This window comes from Nicotiana sylvestris, chromosome 11, assembly GCF_000393655.2.
Source record: "Nicotiana sylvestris chromosome 11, ASM39365v2, whole genome shotgun sequence".
Classification (NCBI taxonomy): Eukaryota; Viridiplantae; Streptophyta; class Magnoliopsida; order Solanales; family Solanaceae; genus Nicotiana; species Nicotiana sylvestris.
This window is the reverse complement of record NC_091067.1, coordinates 47,831,889-47,845,886: the sequence shown is the minus strand read 5'-3', so window position 1 is coordinate 47,845,886 and position 13,998 is coordinate 47,831,889. Positions and strand designations below refer to the sequence as shown.

General features: G+C 33.8%; 1 protein-coding gene across 1 annotated transcript; it reads left to right on the top strand.

Moving 5' to 3' along the window:
- Positions 1-357: 357 nt before the first annotated feature.
- On the top strand, positions 358-9,971 carry LOC104248270 (putative glucose-6-phosphate 1-epimerase). The gene is made up of 9 exons (XM_009804495.2): positions 358-669; positions 2,313-2,387; positions 4,394-4,450; positions 4,530-4,690; positions 4,783-4,923; positions 7,871-7,964; positions 8,058-8,157; positions 8,599-8,847; positions 9,570-9,971. The coding sequence occupies exons 1-8, from the start codon at positions 562-564 to the stop codon at positions 8,811-8,813; spliced, it is 951 nt and encodes a 316-aa protein (XP_009802797.1). The 5' UTR covers positions 358-561; the 3' UTR covers positions 8,814-8,847; positions 9,570-9,971.
- The last annotated feature ends 4,027 nt before the right edge of the window (positions 9,972-13,998 follow it).

Genomic DNA, 13,998 nt, shown 5'->3' with positions numbered 1-13,998 from the left:
AGCCATCACCACTAACAACTATTATATTTTAAAAAACTATATATTTTACTGATAGAATATTAGATTAGTTAGTATTTCATTTGAATTTTATTTTATTAATTTTCAAATAAAGATAAATTTTATATATTCAGATATTAAAATTAAACAGTCTTAATTATTTTTATTCAAATTTTAATACACATCTTAATATATTGAAATATGTATTGAGATTCGGTCTTAATCTTAAAAAAAAAAAAAACGAGTCCTTAGACACCTTTGCTCAAAAAAGAAGATTCTCACCGTACCAGGGCCCCACCACCCTCAAAAAAGACACACCCCCTCCAAAGATAATAAAGTTAGAAGAGTGTGTGTGTTTGAGAGGTGGGGTTGTCTTAAACGGAAAGAAGAAAAAAAGAAATTTGGTATATAACAGTAGCAGAAACTGAAAAAGTTTTTGATGGAAATAGACTAGAATAATAAATAAATAAATAAACATAAGAAGAGAAAGAGAGAGAAAAAAGGTATATTGTATTTGATCCAGAACTAGAAGGGGTTGTGGAATTGGGTAAAGGCATTTAGGGGATGACGTCTTCTACTAGTAGTGAGAAACAGCCATTAGTGGAGTTAACGAAAGGCGTCAATGGCCTCGAAAAGGTCCTTCTCCGGGAGGTTCGCGGCAGTTCTGCCGAGGTACATCGCCTTTTTTTAAAATGTCATTTTCGTTTTTTAGTGGGTAATGTGTAGATTTTGCGAGAGATCTTTTCTTTTTCTTTCTGGGTCATTCTGAATTATCTTATGTTATTGGATTGTTACTTGTTTTTTGTGTAGATTTTGTGGGGAATTTTTGTTGTTATAAGGAATACATGTTTAATTTCTTGAATCTTAGTGGTTTTTGTGGGGTATCTTTGTTAACTTTTTATTGTCATTTTATTTTGGTTTGTTGAAGTTTAGGGGGTAATGTTTTGATATTTTGAGAGATTTTTTATTTTTTCTTGTTTCGTGTAATTGAGTTTCTGGGTTATTTTTAAAAAATTGTGATTTCTTGAAGTTTAGTGGTTTTATGTATAGAATTTCTTTTTGGTCTCTTGATGTTTAATGGGTAATATGTAGATTTTGTGGGAGATCTTTCCATTTTCTTTCTTCGTGTAATTTGGTTTCTGTGTTATTTTGGAAAAATTGTTATTTCTTGAATTTTACTGGTTTTATGTGTAATTGGGATTTTTTTTTTTTTTTTTTAAGAAATACATGTTTTGATTTCTTGAATCTTAGTGGTTTTCGTGTAGATTTTGTGGGTATCTTTGTTAGTTTTTATTGGGTCCCTTTGTTTTTTGATTTGTGGAATGGTTTATCTTTAAATTTATGTGATGTTTTGGTATAGATAGATGGTTTTGTTTTTAAAGTATAGGGTTGGGAAGGGGGCCATTAGGGTGAGGATCTGAATCTGTGTAGCAATTCAGTAGAATGTCGATTGTCATTGTTTGAAATGCTAATATGGTTTATTTGGCATTGCTTTAGTTTTTGCTTGTGTTTGTTTGTGTATACACTGGAGAAACTCACGTATTGGGCTTGTTATGTTGAATTGGTTTGAGATGAACATAAAACCTTCAGTTTCTGAAAGTGCATGCATCGGTAGAAACCCTTAAAGAATGGATTACACTTAATATAATATCTCCTTTTCCGGCCAGTTGGAGTGGCTGCCGTTTTCAAGTAGTTGACTATTGCATTTGAGCTTTTGATGATTAAGCAGTGTGGCTTTATTGGAACTTGAAATGAAAATATTTTTTCGCAACATTGTTGGATGTACTTTCATATCAAAACCAAGAGGATTAAACCTCTCAAATCTCTAGGAGAGCGAAAGTGTAGTGAAGCAGATTGTGTACCCCAAGATATGCTCTGCACTTTCAGGTTTCATTGAGCAACAGCCTTGCTCCTGTGCGTATTCTTACGTTTGTAGTTATTATTGACTCGCATAAGTTTGTGAAGAGTAGTCAGGGAAGGTATATATATACTGTATACGTTAAGCTGGTGAATGGCGTTGCAAGATTTTGCCTGACTTTCCTCCATTTCTTATTACTGACTTGGTGTACAGAGACCTATGTCTTCTGTTTGAATGAATTCTCATTATCAGGTTTTCCTTCTGGGGGAATCTCAAGCTTGCTGTTTCTTTTTTTTTTGGGTGGAGGATTGGTTTTTTTCCTGTTTACAATATGCAAATTTTTGAAGTTTTCATAAAGAGTTCAATGTGTCATTATAATTTTTTCTGCACTCTTTTATATGCTTTTAGCATTTTAGTTTAGTTATCAACATCCCTTCTTAAGTGTCCTCCTTTGCAGGTGTATCTCTATGGCGGTCAGGTGACATCTTGGAAGAATGATCACGGAGAGGAATTGCTCTTCGTTAGTAGTAAGGTATTTTTCATGTTGTACCTTCTTGATGGAATATTCTGTCAAACAGCTATTACAAAAATGACTTTCTGTTAGTTTCCTATGTGTTCTGACTGCTACTTTTGAAATTCTTATGGATCAATTTCTAAGGCAAGGTTTTGGTTGGCGGAGGGAAAGCTAATTTCAAGAATTTCTGGAATATATTGTTACATAGAAATTTTTTCATCCTCTTCCCATTGAGTGAGTTGAAGAGTTTCCTCCCTTCGCTGACCACCTTTGACCTATAATTTGGGTGGACTATCCAACTCATGGTTCTATGAGTGCCAACTGCCAAAACATTTAGCTCTTGTGCTGGTTGAACATGCTGAAAAGATCAATTGCTACTGAGGCGGTGAGGCCTAAAACAATACTTAGTAGTTAGTTACCTGCAGCCTGCAGGAGTAAAAGGGTTTTCGAATCTGGAGATTGTCTTGCTTCTTCAACCTTAGTGGAAGCATTAACCAGTTTATTCTGTTTATACAAGTCCTTTCCCTCTGAATGGTTTGGGAGATTTTAAATAGGGCATGTACGTTACCAGATCGGGAACATAAACAGTTGTTTAATGTCTATTCGTTGGAAAAATCACTATATATATTGCTTCTATGTTACATGGAACCTCCAAAACCTCTTGCCATTCACCCGTGTCAATCCAATACAAAGGTGTGGTGTGGGATATGCATCAGGTTGTCAACTCACCTGGGGTGCAGAGGCTGAAACCATGACCAAGAAGTGTAGCTTGGTTGAATTTATTGTTTCGATTTCCTTAGTTACATTTCTCCCCGATTTGTTAAGTTTTGTGTATGTATCATATATATGCATGTATTTATGTATATAGATATGTACTTGTATACACACACACACAAAATAATCCTTCTCTCTTAAATCTTCAAGGCTGTAAGCTTAGGTAGTGATGAGATCTGTTCATACATGTGTGTGTATACACCCATACATACATAGATATGTGTCTGCAATGTGTATGTGTATTATTTATACATACGCACACACAATGATCCTTTTTAGTTATATCCTTAAGGTGGTAAGCTTTGGCAGTTGTGAGAGCTGTCCTTATGTTGGTAAACGTACAATGGATCGGATTAGCCCGTATTATCTGTAGTTTGTGACGCACTTATGTTTGGACCTAATAAATTTGAAGGTAAAGCAGTCAAGCCCTATCTAAGTAAAGTTACAGCCCTTTGGGGATTGAAAGTGGCAGTCTATCGCAACAAGACAAGTTGATGGACCAAGTTTTGCCTGGGAGGAATTGTTTTCTTTTTGTGTAATGTATATATTTATCCACATAAAGTATCTTTATCATTCACATGAATGTATTAGAATTTGCTGCTACTGTATGAGATATCCTTACGAAATAAAAGAATTTATGTATAGTTGGGTTAGTCCAATGAATTTTCAGTTAAAAACTTTTATATTACACACTATACAGTTATTACTCATGTCTTAGCACCAGTACCTGCACTCCTGACTGTATTCCTGGATCTTATTATTTAGCTGATGACATCCGACTTCCATATCTACACCTATATTGGATACCTCCACCTGTCTTCAATAGATTGTGTTGCTGATAAATTTCTGATTATAGTGGACTTTGTTATGGACATTAAGTCAAGTCAAATTGTCTTGATTTTTGAATGAGATGGGGGTTGTGTGAAATTTGAATGCCTTCTTTTGTTTCGTTTGTATAACCCCTTTACTTGGGGTAGCATATCCTTGGTGCCCATTCTGGTACAAGTTTTCTATTTACCTAACTAAAAGAGGCAAAAGAAGACTTAAATCTTTGTTATGAAGCACAATCTGAACTTTCTTCTTGATTCCTTTAATACTGGCTATAGAACCATGTCCTGCCACAGACTTCACCTAGTAAACTGTCATGTAACACTTTAGTTGGGCATGAGCTTTTTTAATTGGTATAATTGGATGAATATGATGATATAGGTTTATAATTGTATTACTTTTAATCTACTACAACTTTGCAGGCCATTTTTAAGCCTCCGAAAGCAATTCGTGGTGGTATTCCTATATGTTTTCCACAGGTATTTGATTTTGAAGCATCTTCTTGACTTTGCTATTTGTTACTCATTTTGGTAACAAAATATGCTTCTCTTTGCAAAGTTTGCAAATCGTGGCTCTCTTGAACCGCATGGATTTGCCCGAAACAGGTTTTGGAGCATTGACAAAGATCCTCCTCCATTTCCAGCAGCTACTTCTTCAAGGGCTTTTGTTGACTTGATTCTGAAACCCTGTGAGGAGGACTTGAAGATCTGGCCTCACAGGCATGGATATATACTGTCAATATACATATTAGTCTTTTATTAGGCTTCTTTGTTACTTCTCTCTCCTTACATAGATCAATAATCATTTTTAGTTTTGAGTTCCGGCTGCGGGTAGCTTTAAGTCCCGGTGGAGATTTGATGTTGACGTCTCGAATTAGAAACACCAACACTGATGGAAAGCCTTTCTCATTTACATTTGCGTATCACACTTATTTCTCTGTTTCAGACATCAGGTATGTTTACCAATGTGGTTTATATTTTCTTCTTTGTTTTGCCTCCTAAGACTTGTTCCCTTTCAGATTCTGAAAAATTCACAAACTTAATTGCAGGTAAAATGACTGATATATTACCATGATAACTAGTGTTGTCTTTGTATTTCCATGAAAACTCGTGCTTGGCAATGAAAAAGTTACGCGGGAATAACTATGGGATTATTTTTACGACGGAAAACATGATATGGGTAGATTTACTAAATTGAGGTATCTTTTTCTTTCACCTTCACTATGTTGGAGTTGCAAAGGGGACAGAACATCTGAGGAGTGATTGCGCGAAATGTCTTTTTGTAATAATTATTATCACTTGCACTAATTTTGGTTGACGTAGGTAAATGTGAATATTATATGTTAGGAGTAAATAAGGATTTTATATATAATATAGAGATGCATCAAGTCAGTGCAGGATTAACAAAAGGTTAGCCCCCATATATAACAGATTACTGTTGAAACGAGCTAATGGTTTCTATTGTTATTTTTTCAATATATTCATATGTCAAATTGCAGCGGAGAGCTAACTGAATTAAGCATCTATACTTAAACATATAACAGGTGTAGCTTTACCCTCAATTACACTTCATTGAGTGAGTCAAACTTGTTCCAGGCAGTTTCCCACATCATACAATCTCCAGAACTTCTCAATTAACAAAAATGACGTTGGAATGAATTAAGACCAAATCTTCCTCTCCTTGTTCTGTTATTTTGTTCTCTTCCCTAATGGACAAAAGCATATGTAGTACAATTTCTATCCTAGCATGATAGATGAGGTGAGTTAAAGTAGAAGCTTAGAGACAAACTTTGGAGGGTAGGTGCATAGAGACCGTACATGGCCATCAAGTCGTTGGAACTGTCAATGATTTACTTGCAATACAATCAATACTCAAAGAGGCTCCCTTATTTGTTGAAAGATTAGCATATTATATCACTAATTTGGTCAATTCAGAGGTTCTGCAGATCATCTCTTAAAATGCATGCCCCTCCCTATATCATCTTCTAGTGTTTCTAAAAGTGGAAAGTGCAAAAAAAAATTGACAAGATTACCGGGCTCTAACGGTGAAGCAAGAAGCTAAAAGCATGGTTCTTACAGATGAAGTGCAGAATTTTCAAAAGCTATAACAATTACCTAATGAACGATAGATCTTTTTTTGGTAGATCTGAATGAACGTGTGTGGATATAATGATGGCGACAGAGTACATGGGGGATATGGTACTAGGAATGGGGAAAGGATATTCAAAAGTTCGACTTAGCTTATGAGTTAATTTTAGCTAACACATTTTAAGAAGAGGTGGCACACTTGATAACATTTATTATTGGAGATAACCATAGACAAATGGACACTATCTTTGGCAGATATTTGCAGACTGGAAGAAGAGGATTTGCATACTAGAAGAAAAAAGAAAAAGTTATTGCTTAAAGAAGAAAAAAAGGAAGAATTAAAGAAACATAAGTAGTAGAAGAGGCATTACAAACTCGTGACAAAGAGAATATTGAAGTAAACATGCAGAGGAGTCTCAGTACTCAATAACATAATGTCCTTTTTCACACCTTCCTTTCTTTGTTTATTTTTACATCTTTGTTTTGAATAAAGTTTACGCTTTTGCCTTCTAAAGCGAGACTCAAAGAAGCAGTTGTTTCTTTTTGGCTTCCAATTCATGTCTTGGATTACATCACTTGGGCCTTGGGTATTGACTTTTAGCTACCTAAGCCTTAACCTTCTGTCAATGGTGAATCCTTGGTTCACAACCAAATCAATGCCATATAGGTTTTTCTTTGTACTTTACTAGCGCACACTTCTACATGCGCTTCACATCACTCAGGAAGCAATGATCCCTTGCTTTGTATCCCTCAATCAGTTTAAGCTATGGCTTTTATTGACACTGCTGCCTGTCTTTACACCTCAATTACTGGTTATGCGCCTCCTCCGAACGAAGTACAAGAAGCAGGCTAAGTTCCCTTCCTCTTATGGTGTAGTCCGTTCACTCTTCTGAAGCAGTGAAGTATCTAATATTCACCTTACACAAAAACATTTTGTAATGTGACATGTCTGAAGAAAAGCACTTTTTCAATTTGTAAATTGTCTAAAGGAATGTGTGTTAGCAAAGATCTCATAGATGCTTCTCACCAGACGCCATTATCAAAAAAGGAAATGTTTCTGACTAGACTTTTAGGTTTGTAGTACTTGATTCTTGATATCTGGTCCTCCTAGATAAGTGCAATGAAAGTTGTACTAATGCTCTTGTCAGGTTCGGGATGTAAAAAGGGAACCTCCTTAATTATTACTATATAATATGGTTTTAGCATCGGTTTTAGAATTTCATGTTCTGGTAAACTTTTGTAAGACCTAAATTTAGTTGCCTCTTTGTAAAGATTTATGTTTGGAATTCTCTATTTATGCATAGATCTTGTACAGAATATTTTTCCGACCATGCGAATTAATTTTACTTATCTTAAGGAGCAAGCATAGAGCTCAGGGAAAAAAAAGGAAGAAGCTTCACAGCTCTCCCCTTGCTCTTCTTTCTCTCAACTGCCATCTGGTCTCCCTTGCTATTACATAGCCTTTTTTTATTTTTTATTTTTTTAATCATTAAACATTAAGAATAAAGAACAGAAAATCTTAGGCTTGTTTCTTCATCCGCATCTTTTCCTCTTTAAGTTTTTATTTTTAAATTCAATTTATGATCTGAAGGGGGGGGGGGGTTGTTCTGGTCGCCTTTACCTTTCAGGGAGGTCATAGGCATTTTTAAACTAGAGAAGAGGTCCATTGAGTTTTGTTAACCTGGGGAGGAGGTCTAAATACTGTTCCAAGTTTTTGACCTGCTAGTTAAAGGATAAAAACATTTCTAAGACTGTATTATCCCGGGGATGATCATCGAGCTCTTCACATCATTTCTCCTTTTCTTTTAACAGTGAAGTCCGTGTTGAGGGGCTAGAGACACTTGATTATCTTGAGAATAAGGAGAGATTCACAGAGCAAGGCGATGCAATTACCTTTGAGTCTGAAGTAAACATCTTATCATATAATGCTTTGACTATTTCCTTGCATTGCTTGGCACATATCATTTGTTTCTTATGATGTTTCGGCCTTGTTCTTTAGGTGGATAAAATATATCTCAGTACTCCCACAAAAATTGCGATCCTGGATCATGAAAAGAAACGAACCTTTGTGCTCCGTAAGGATGGGTTACCGGATGCAGGTAATTGACAATCTTCAGAGCTTTCCTGTGGACAATGAGTTTCATCTATGTAAAGAGTAAATTGGTTTACTGATTGCTGATTCTCCCAGGATCAGAACTAAATATATGCATATTTTCCTGGTTGCAATTAGGGAAAAGTCATTGTTTTGTGCTTCTTATGGGTTAGGAAACTCAATTATCTAGGAGTACATTTTCACCTATGTCAGTCTTCGTGAAAGAGTCATTATTTTGTGCTTCATATGGGTAAGAGCTTGATCTTCTCGGAACTCTTTTCCTCCCATGCCATTCTTTAGTATATCTTGACAAAATTGTTCAGGCATGTAGAAACTCAACATTTGTAGAACGTATGAAGTGGGGTATCCAGCATTTTAAACTGTTCACTGTAGTTCTTTGGCTTTCCGTAATGGAAAGTAACTTCTTTCTGTAACTTCTTCTTCCCAGTTGTGTGGAACCCTTGGGACAAGAAGGCAAAGGCCATGGCTGATTTTGGAGATGAAGAGTACAAGCACATGCTGTGTGTTGAGGCTGCGGCAGTGGAAAAACCTATCACTTTGAAACCTGGTGAAGAGTGGAGAGGAAGACAGGAACTTTCTGCTGTTCCATCAAGTTATTGCAGTGGCCAGCTTGACCCAAAGAGAGTTCTCCTTGGCAGCTGAGAAAAGTTTTTTTGCTGGTTTATATTGTGTACAGGTAAATTGCTGATTCAATATGCAGTCTCTAGTGTTCAGCAATTCAATAACTACTACGGGATCATCTGAAACTAATCACAAAAAACATATAAAAGCTGTTTAATAGCAAAAAGTATTGAAAGGGGAAATGGATTATGGACCTTCTTCTTTGGTTTGTGTTTGTGTGTGGAGGAGGGCTCGAAGAGGAACACGTTAGGTGTTGCGTTAGATGAGTCATCAATGTAAAGCTTCTTTGGTGAGGAAACTAATAGTAAAGAGCAGCACACCTGTATCAGACATCATATTAGTTGATGAGTGATGTGTTCTAAACAGAGAGCTCTTCTGCTGATCTGTTTATGAACTGCGGTCACTAGCTTCCCATTCACTTTTATCATAGTTGTTCATATTGTTATCAAGTTGACAATAATTGAGAGATCACAGCATCATTACCAATTTGTCTGCTATCTTCCAGTTCAAGAGTGGGGAATGGATGCTTTCTCGAAAAAAAAAGGGGGGGGGGGGATGGGTCTTTCAGCTAAGAAAAACAGTTTCAAAGCGTATCTTGTTTGTCTGTACTTGAAAGGAAAAAAGGGTGGGGAATCGAGGGTTTTCACATATACATTTATTTGTTGTAATAGGAAAATAATTGTTTTCTTTTCCCTCTTTATCGTTGTCTGGTTATAGTAGTTGTGTTTTTTCCCCTACTTTTCCAGTCTGAGGTTTATTACATCTTTGCTTCTGCAGGTGCTTTGTTGCAATTTATGGTTGGAGTGCAACAGCGACCTCTGTCCAAGACCCTTTACTCTCTCCTTTTTACATTTTCCTATACCTTGGGTTGGAAGGTGAACTTCTCGAGTAGCCAAGTTGTTGAATAATACTTTGTTTACTGGTCAAATATTTTGGTTCCATTTCGGTTTAAGGAAGACGCATGGTCTAAGACAGTCAACAGGATTATAACTGTTCTCATAAACAAGTATGCTGTGATTCTTCTGCCACACTAGTATACTGTGGGTCAAAATGCCTTTTTTTTTGGGCACTTTAAGGCTCCTTAGAAGTTCTGAAAAATCCATAAAAATGTATATATAGAACATACAACTGGATTTTATGTTTCTCCTATATTTCTTGACTTAAGCCTACTTTACTTGATCTTGATTGTACTTTACCAATGGCTTGGGACCAAGTACTGTGACAGCAGGATCAGTACTACTTAGTGGTGAGAGCTTGCATATCCTCAATGCGTAGCATGTTTGTCAAGTAATCCATTATCAACTTTTTAACCCTGAAATGCAAGTGACTGTCTGAAGTGCATGCATCTTACGTTTTATCCATGTGGTTGCAGCTGTTTAGGTTAAGATTGTGACTTCCTTTCTTCTTCTCGCCTTTCCCGTAAACGATTGCCCCATCTTTTTCATTTTGGTTGTCCAAATTATGTGACGGTATAATTTGAACTTTATGAGACTCACTTTTATCTTTCTGATTTAATTCTGTTTTTTTTTATAACCGATAAATCTCTTAGAGTCACTAGCTCATGGTTTAAAACTTGATGAACAATAGGCCCGTCCCTCTATCATTTTTCACTTAAATACTAGGCTTTGGTCATACAGGGTTCGTTTAACTTTATTCTTAATCGGTCATTGTATGCTGCAAAAAGTTAAGAGGGTACACACATGTTTCTCAACAAATATTAAACAACTACGTAACTTTTTCTTAATAATTGTACTAAGTTATAGTACGACTAATAAAATGAGACAACAGAAAGTATTAGATAGGACTTTTCTCCCATGCGGCAACTCAAAAATTCTACCGTCTATTTTACTTAGAAGTCAGTGTTGGTGTGTGAACAAAGTCCCACGTGAAAAGTAGAAAGAAAAAGAATTTTACTTATAAAGAGTTGAATACTTTTGATAGTGTGAGATTTTATGGGAAAATCGTGTGGATTTGACCTAAAGCGAACAATATCACGTATTTTTAAACCGTTTTAGCCCAACAGTCAGAACATAGGTGGCAGCTAATCACGTGAAGCTAGGGCATGCTCGAAAGCAAATCTGCATTAGCATACTCTCAAATTGGATCCTTTAATTTGACTTGGCGTGCAAATAATATATGCAACATTAATATTAGTAACTGAATAAAATCAATGACAACAAATCCAGTGTAATTCTATAAGTGGGGTCTGGAGAGGATAGTGTGTATCTTACCCCTACCTTGTAAAGGTAAAAAGGATATTTTCGATAGACCTAGTAATTGAAGAAAACTGAGATTTAAATTCAACAATAGATAATAATAGCACTTTTTATGGAAGAACGAATGGTACATTTGGTTTCTAATAATTCTTTGTTAGGAAATTTTTATTTTTCATTCCTATATACAAACTTTATTTCCCTAAATATTCTTGTTTAGTAAATTACCCTATCTACACAAGTTTTGTTTACAAAATATATACATTCCACCTTAAAAGGCTCCCAATCCATTATTAGTGCCTTCAATTAAGAAATTTAGTTACACCTATTTCCTTTTTTCTCTCATCTCTCCCTCTTCTCTCCTGATTGAACTTATATTTAGGGATTTAGAGAATCTAATCCCTTAGATCTCTGAGTACCGTCACTGCAGAGCTGGATCTTTAATTCAGAAAGAGGGAATGAATATCGTTTTGCTTTTGGATATGATGCTGGAATAAAAGTGGAAACCTCTCTACTTTCTGATAAATAGACTTTCAAATGCTTTTGTCTTTTTCCGTGAGAGTATTTTATTTTTCTCCAATCTCAAACTGATTTTTTAGATCACATAAAGGTAAATTGCAAAATTAGCAAACTGAAAAAGAAACATATAAGAGAGGTGAATTAAGCCAATAATTTCAAATGTTGAATCCCCCCCCCCCCCCAAAAAAAAGAAGTGTATGTAATACAGTAGAACTTGGGACGGATTTTAACAAAATCTAAAGGAGAACTTCTACTGAATCTAAACTTTATTGCATATTTATATTCAAACTAAACACATAAAATCTTTATCTCTAAGAAAAATATATGGTATATCAACATACAAATTTAAAACTTATTTACAACTTTCATACATTATTTCTATCCAGTTATACAAACACAATATCATATCACTTAAATACAATTTTATACAATATATCTTTTGTATATTTTGTATCTGATTTATACATAGTAGAAATAAATTTTATACAACTAATTATATATTATACAACTTATCTACAATTTATCTATAACTTTCATACATTATTTCTACGTAGTTATATATATACAACTACAATATCATACCACTTCAATAAGTTTTATACAATTTTATACAATATGTCTTTTGTATATTTTGTATCTGATTTATACATAAGAAAAATAAATTTCATACAACTAATTGTATATTTACTACTTATCTACAACTTTCATACATTATTTCTACTCACTTATATACAACTACAATATCATACAACTTAAATACAATTTTTATACACTATTGTTCAACTTTCATACATATTTAAATAAAAATATATATATAAACAACAGAATACAATTTTTCTACAATTATACTACAACTTTTCAACAATTTCGACTTCGAGTGTCAATTTGAAATTCATCCAAAATCAAGTCTAATCTTCGCCAAAATACCCTCAAAATTGAGATATAAACTCCAAACAATATTCTCAATTATTTGCAACAACACCCAATCCAAACAAATAATGGTTTTTAAAAACCCAAATTCGAATTCAAAGCTTCAAAGTTTTTTAATGGCTGTCAATGGTAGAGAGTCAAACACCTTCATGATTTATTGATTGACAATTTCAATTTGAACACCAATCGTACAACATTACTGGAATTTGAATACCAATTGTGCAACAACTTCAGCTCTATATTATTGAAATTTCAATAAGTGTGGAATACTGTTCTCTTTCCCTTTACTATACATTACTGGAATTATATTGTTTTTTATCACTACGAAACTGAGCGTCTTTGTAAAATTGTCAAATTCTGTCAGGTTGCAATAGTTTATTTTTTTCATTTAAAACGTTGAAAATTCCAGCAGCTAAGTCCTTTGTTATTGTTGTAATAGTTCTTTCCAAAAATGGTATGGAAAATATAAGGAAAAGACAAGAGAGTGATTGCTTGTGAGAGGGATTGAGAGACAGAGACAGAAATGTGGGGGAGTGGAAGACTCCCTTAAAATGTACATAAATGGTTTTGGGTATATAAAACATAATTATAGTAAAACTTGAGTAGAGATGGTAATATGGTTTCATATAGTATATAGGAATGTACAAATTCCTTTTTAGAATTAAACTAATGGCTTTGGAATGTCCTTCAAATGTACATTTTAGTTAATTAGAACCAAAATAACAACGATGATACCTATATTATATTAAAAGGATGATAGTATGCATTATGGTTAAGCCAAGTAGCAAGCTAAAAAGAAGCCACTTGGTAATTTAGGACAACATTAATAATTAGGAATTAGAAATGGAACATAATTAATGAAAGTAGTTGAATGAAATAGATCTTAGACATAATCTAAATAAATCTTAGATAGATCTAGACTATCTATTTATATGCTGATCCACTCATAAATTTTCATCTAAATTAGTTAGAAATATAGGTAAAGAATTAATTATAAAACTATAATAGAAAAAAATAAAAATATAGAAAGGCATAAATTGAGATAACCTCTTGCTATTTATATTTTGGGGTAAGTTAAAATATAAAATAAAACTAAAATTTACTTAAGATATTAAAGATTGATGATTTTAGAAATTAAAAAATTTCAAACACCAAAATAAGATCTTACATAAAATATATAAATTATTTATAAGATAAGAAATAATATAATTATTAGAAATATTTTAATAACAATAATAATAAATTTATATTAATATTGATAAATCGGGCAACCGAGTATTTTATAAGTAAATAAATATTTCTTATAGAATTAAAAACATTAAACTTAATAAGAACAAATCTTAACCACTATACAAACTAAGTGGCGTACTGAAAAAAGTTATTTGATACTTTTAGAATAAAATCTAAAAATATTTACGCAAAAATCTAATAAGAATTAAGGCAAAACAGATTTGATCAAATTTAATTTATATAAATCAATTAAGAATAACTCCGACAATGTAAATAAATTCCAAAACTTTCCAAAATAAGAATTTCTATTTTAG

Excerpts from the sequence above, each read along its gene's own strand:
- LOC104248270 (XM_009804495.2), top strand. The coding sequence starts at position 562 with ATGACGTCTTCTACTAGTAGTGAGAAACAGCCATTAGTGGAGTTAACG. Across the intron at positions 670-2,312 it reads TTCGCGGCAGTTCTGCCGAG|GTGTATCTCTATGGCGGTCA; the intron begins GTACATCGCCTT and ends CCTCCTTTGCAG. Across the intron at positions 4,451-4,529 it reads TTCCTATATGTTTTCCACAG|TTTGCAAATCGTGGCTCTCT; the intron begins GTATTTGATTTT and ends CTCTTTGCAAAG.